The following is a 5,398-nucleotide window of genomic DNA, read 5'->3' on the forward strand; positions in this document are numbered from 1 at the left end:
TGGAATACAATCTCTGGGTAGTAGTATTTTCCGACTGTGCATATTTGTTAATATGGTTAAAGGATCGGCCTCCATTTTGGCTTGGGAAGTGTGGGGGGGGGTTTATAACTTGCTAGAGAGCAGATCTGCTATTATACACAGTCAGAAGGGCAGGAGAGTTGGCAGCAGGTGCAGAGGCATCGCATCATAGTCTATAACCGTGAACGCTTCTCTCCTTTTGGTGGCTCACTACATGTGTACAGCAGGGACACAGGAGAGGGCACAGACTGGGTTTTGAAATGGGGATTGCCAATTTTGTTGACAGGGTAAAATGCTGAAACTCTTTATTATGTGCCTACTTTTTGTTACGTGCCTGTACCGGTACCAGTTGCTTCCTTTCACTATGGCTTTGCTAGTCCATGCTGGATTTGCACCACTGTTGTTGTCATCATAGGCCTTTTTTAGGCTGAGTATTTAGGAAGTATAGCACACTGCTACCATGTGATTTTCCTGGAGTTATCCTCATCTTCCTCTTGACTTTATTCCAGCCAAGTACCTAATTATCTTCACAGCTTCTGTACAGCAACCAGCTTCTACTTTCAAACTCAGTCCAGCTTCTTGGTCTACTCTGTACGATGCTGTGTCAAGTTATGTTAACAAGCTCATCTCTGCTATCCTGATAGGACACTTGCTCATCTCTGCAAGCAAGTTACCAGTTTGCCTATACATCTTTGCTATACTTGTAAATAACCTAACCTCTCCAAGCAAGTTACCAGTTTACCTATACATCTTTGCTATACCTGTAAATAACCTAACCTCTGCAAGCAAGTTACCAGTTTGCCTATACATCTTTGCTATTCCTGTAAATAACCTAATCTCTACAAGCAAGTTACCAGTTTACCTATACATCTTTGCTATACCTGTAAATAACCTAATCTCTACAAGCAAGTTACCAGTTTACCTATACATCTTTGCTATACCTGTAAATAACCTAATCTCTACAAGCAAGTTACCAGTTTACTATACATCTTTGCTATACCTGTAAATAACCTAATCTCTACAAGCAAGTTACCAGTTTACCTATACATCTTTGCTATTCCAGTGAGTAACCGCATCTCTGCAAGCAAGTTACCAGTTTACCTATACATCTTTGCTATACCTGTAAATAACCTAATCTCTACAAGCAAGTTACCAGTTTACCTATACATCTTTGCTATACCTGTAAATAACCTAATCTCTACAAGCAAGTTACCAGTTTACCTATACATCTTTGCTATACCTGTAAATAACCTAATCTCTACAAGCAAGTTACCAGTTTACCTATACATCTTTGCTATACCTGTAAATAACCTAATCTCTACAAGCAAGTTACCAGTTTGCCTATACATCTTTGCTATTCCTGTAAATAACCTAATCTCTACAAGCAAGTTACCAGTTTACCTATACATCTTTGCTATACCTGTAAATAACCTAATCTCTACAAGCAAGTTACCAGTTTACCTATACATCTTTGCTATACCTGTAAATAACCTAATCTCTACAAGCAAGTTACCAGTTTGCCTATACATCTTTGCTATACCTGTAAATAACCTAATCTCTACAAGCAAGTTACCAGTTTGCCTATACATCTTTGCTATACCTGTAAATAACCTAATCTCTACAAGCAAGTTACCAGTTTGCCTATACATCTTTGCTATTCCTGTAAATAACCTAATCTCTACAAGCAAGTTACCAGTTTACCTATACATCTTTGCTATACCTGTAAATAACCTAATCTCTACAAGCAAGTTACCAGTTTACCTATACATCTTTGCTATACCTGTAAATAACCTAATCTCTACAAGCAAGTTACCAGTTTACTATACATCTTTGCTATACCTGTAAATAACCTAATCTCTACAAGCAAGTTACCAGTTTACCTATACATCTTTGCTATTCCAGTGAGTAACCGCATCTCTGCAAGCAAGTTACCAGTTTACCTATACATCTTTGCTATACCTGTAAATAACCTAATCTCTACAAGCAAGTTACCAGTTTACCTATACATCTTTGCTATACCTGTAAATAACCTAATCTCTACAAGCAAGTTACCAGTTTACCTATACATCTTTGCTATACCTGTAAATAACCTAATCTCTACAAGCAAGTTACCAGTTTACCTATACATCTTTGCTATACCTGTAAATAACCTAATCTCTACAAGCAAGTTACCAGTTTACCTATACATCTTTGCTATTCCAGTGAGTAACCGCATCTCTGCAAGCAAGTTACCAGTTTGTTTATATATCTGACATTCTTGTGCATAACTGCATTCCTGCAGCAAGATGCCAGTTACCTACTCATCTCTTCTTTTCCTATTCTATCCGCACATCTGGCTCTGCTGCATCTATTGCTTCCATCTGCTATAATTTACCAGTCCTCGCTGATACAGAGCAGTACGTCAAGTCCGAGGCAGCTGCATCATTGCCTCTGATCTGTGCTGCTTTACCTGACCTGCGGCATAGAGAATCCCCTTCAGCAGGTGAGGCCATAGCACTTTTTGCTTGTACTCCATTATACTTTTCTACTTAAGGTAGCTAGGGGTTAGACATAGTATATATTTAACCTTATTAAGGGAAGTTTAGGGGTTATCTCCAGTCAGCTATGGTCTAAAATGATGTTCTGGAGTGGTCATAGGTTAATATTTAAAGGACGTGGACACGTTTAGGATTTTTTTTTTAAATGGATGCCCTGTTTGCCCGGTATAACTTTTGTTTATTGCTGGCTGCAGAATGAGTTAACTGAGACCCTGTCAGTGAGCTAATTCTGATGGAAGAATTTGCAACTCAATCTGCCTTTTACAGGCTCTTTTCAGTTGATTTATTAACATAGACCACATTAATGTAGAACTAAAATTTCATGTCGTCCTGATTTTTAGATGAGAGAGAAGCTCAGAAAAATGACGCAAAAGGATTGCAAAACTGTCAGCACAAGCTCACTGACTGATAACTCATCCTGCAGCCACCAATAGCCAATGCAATTTAGAGGCCATAGAAGGCAAAAGGTTCATTTTTTTAATGAAACCCAATGGGAAAAATTACTTTAAGCCAAAAATGTTCTGGTTTTCATCTGATCACACTGCAGTATTCCTTAGTAAGATTCCCCAACTTATCCATATAGATCCAACGAACGCCTCCTTTTCTGTTGTATTGGCATGCGTGTCCTGTAGGCTTCCATATTAATAAAACGCATGCGGGAAATGAGCGCTGCAGTTCTATTTCACCTCTCAGAAGCCTCCACTAGGGGGCGATGTCATCAAACTCAACGTGTGGCTGCTTCCCCTGTCTAGGAAGGGAGAAGGTGAGTCCCAGCTACTTAGTGCATCCCTTGCAGGACCCCCATATTTTTAATTATAGGGGTAGATGATCAATCCATAAGCCCCTTAAATTTGTTTATTCATTGGTTTTCCTGTACACTCCTGATATTCACGTCTCCCCCTTTGTATTCCTGTCTCCTTTGCTTACCCTGACACGCCAGCGCACAACAACAACTTATATTCTGTGCTCCAGGCAGGTGATGACCGAGCCGCCGTCCCTCCCGATCCCTTTAACATGCATGCTCATCCCTCATTCTATCTCCTATATTACGCCCTTAGCCGTGTCTTTGGCGTTTTTTTTTATATCGCGAGCTGTTTGTGTGGCACTGCTTTATACGATGCTTCTATAATGAAGGCAGACTGGAGATGTAACTCTCTGATAAATAAGTAATGCGCCATCTTTATGGGCCGATCAGTAAAACCGGGGACTTGTCTGTAAGAGTTATTACTCTGTCCCTTTCTAGGACTGAGAGTACAGCTCAGGTGCAGAGGAAGAATGTGACGAGCCGTGCTCTTATTACCTACACTATATGATGGGCTTAGAATTGGTGGATGACCCCGGTTATCCTGGACCATGTGAGCCATGCAGCTGTACCCTGCAGGGGGCTAATATATATGCAACACTTACATATTTCAATTCATTTAAATTGCATTCTTGCCATGTTTCTTATGCTTTATGTGTAAGCTGGTTAGTGCACATTCGATCACACTGTGTGAGCCCATGTGCCATGAAAACTTCGTTTGTGAGCCCATCTGCCATGAAAACTTCGTGCGAGAGCCCATCTGCCATGAAAATTCCGTACGTGAGCCCATCTGCCGTGAAAACTCCGTGCGAGAGCCCATCTGCCATGAAAACTCCGTGCGAGAGCCCATCTGCCGTGAAAACTCCGTGCGAGAGCCCATCTGCCGTGAAAACTTCGTGCGTGAGCCCATCTGCCATGAAAACTCAGTGCGTGAGCCCATCTGCCATGAAAACTCAGTGCGTGAGCCCATCTGCCATGAAAATTCAGTGTGTGAGCCCATCTGCCGTGAAAACTCCGTGCGAGAGCCCATCTGCCATGAAAATTCTGTACGTGAGCCCATCTGCCGTGAAAACTCCGTGTGTGTGAGCCCATCTGCTGTGAAAACTCCGTGCAAGAGCCCATCTGCCGTGAAAACTCCATGCGAGAGCCCATCTGCCATGAAAATTCTGTACGTGAGCCCATCTGCCGTGAAAACTCCGTGTGTGTGAGCCCATCTGCCGTGAAAACTCCATGCGAGAGCCCATCTGCCGTGAAAACTCCGTGCGAGAGCCCATCTGCCATGAAAACTCCGTGTGTGTGAGCCCATCTGCCATGAAAATTCCGTGTGCGTGAGCCCATCTGCCGTGAAAACTCCGTGCGAGAGCCCATCTGCCATGAAAACTCCGTGCGAGAGCCCATCTGCCGTGAAAACTCCGTGCGAGAGCCCATCTGCCGTGAAAACTCCGTGCGAGAGCCCATCTGCCATGAAAACTCCGTGCGAGAGCCCATCTGCCGTGAAAACTCCATGTGCGTGAGCCCATCTGCCATGAAAATTCCGTACGTGAGCCCATCTGCCATGAAAACTCCGTGTGTGTGAGCCCATCTGCCGTGAAAACTCCGTGTGAGAGCCTATCTGCCGTGAAAACTCCGTGTGCGTGAGCCCATCTGCCGTGAAAACTGCGTGCGGGAGCCCATCTGCCGTGAAAACTCAGTGCGTGAGCCCATCTGCCATGAAAATTCCACGTCATTCAGATGGCACTGGATTCCAAAAAATATACCTGTACAACAGGGGACATCCCTCAATTCTTGTGAACTGATGTAAAATTAGCTTTAATCGCCTAAGGCTTCTTTCACACTAGCGTCAGAATCTCCCCGTCGCAATGCGTCGGGGAGAGATTCCGACCCTAGCGTTTGCTGCATTGCACAATGGGTGCAGCGGATGCATTTTTCTGGCGCATCCGCTGCCCCATTGTAAGGTGCGGGGAGGTGGGGGCGGAGTTCCGGCCGCACATGCGCGGTCGGAAAAAGCGGTCCGTCGGGAGAAAAAAACGTTACATGTAGG

The 5,398-nt window shown here is 43.6% G+C and overlaps 1 protein-coding gene across 1 annotated transcript; it reads left to right on the top strand.

Annotated features, from left to right (window-relative positions):
• Window positions 1–4,055: 4,055 nt before the first annotated feature.
• On the top strand, window positions 4,056–4,933 carry LOC138671767 (variable charge X-linked protein 3B-like). Its single transcript, XM_069759915.1, has 2 exons — window positions 4,056–4,529; window positions 4,691–4,933. Exons 1-2 carry the CDS (start codon window positions 4,056–4,058, stop codon window positions 4,931–4,933), a joined length of 717 nt encoding a protein of 238 aa, XP_069616016.1.
• Window positions 4,934–5,398: the final 465 nt, after the last annotated feature.

Source organism: Ranitomeya imitator, chromosome 3, assembly GCF_032444005.1.
Source record: "Ranitomeya imitator isolate aRanImi1 chromosome 3, aRanImi1.pri, whole genome shotgun sequence".
Taxonomy (NCBI): domain Eukaryota; kingdom Metazoa; phylum Chordata; class Amphibia; order Anura; family Dendrobatidae; genus Ranitomeya; species Ranitomeya imitator.

Bases quoted from the DNA above. Each gene is read 5' to 3' on its own strand.
- LOC138671767 (XM_069759915.1), top strand. From the start codon at position 4,056: ATGTGCCATGAAAACTTCGTTTGTGAGCCCATCTGCCATGAAAACTTC. The intron at 4,530-4,690 runs GTGAGCCCATCT...CGTGTGCGTGAG, and splicing joins CTGCCATGAAAATTCTGTAC to CCCATCTGCCGTGAAAACTC.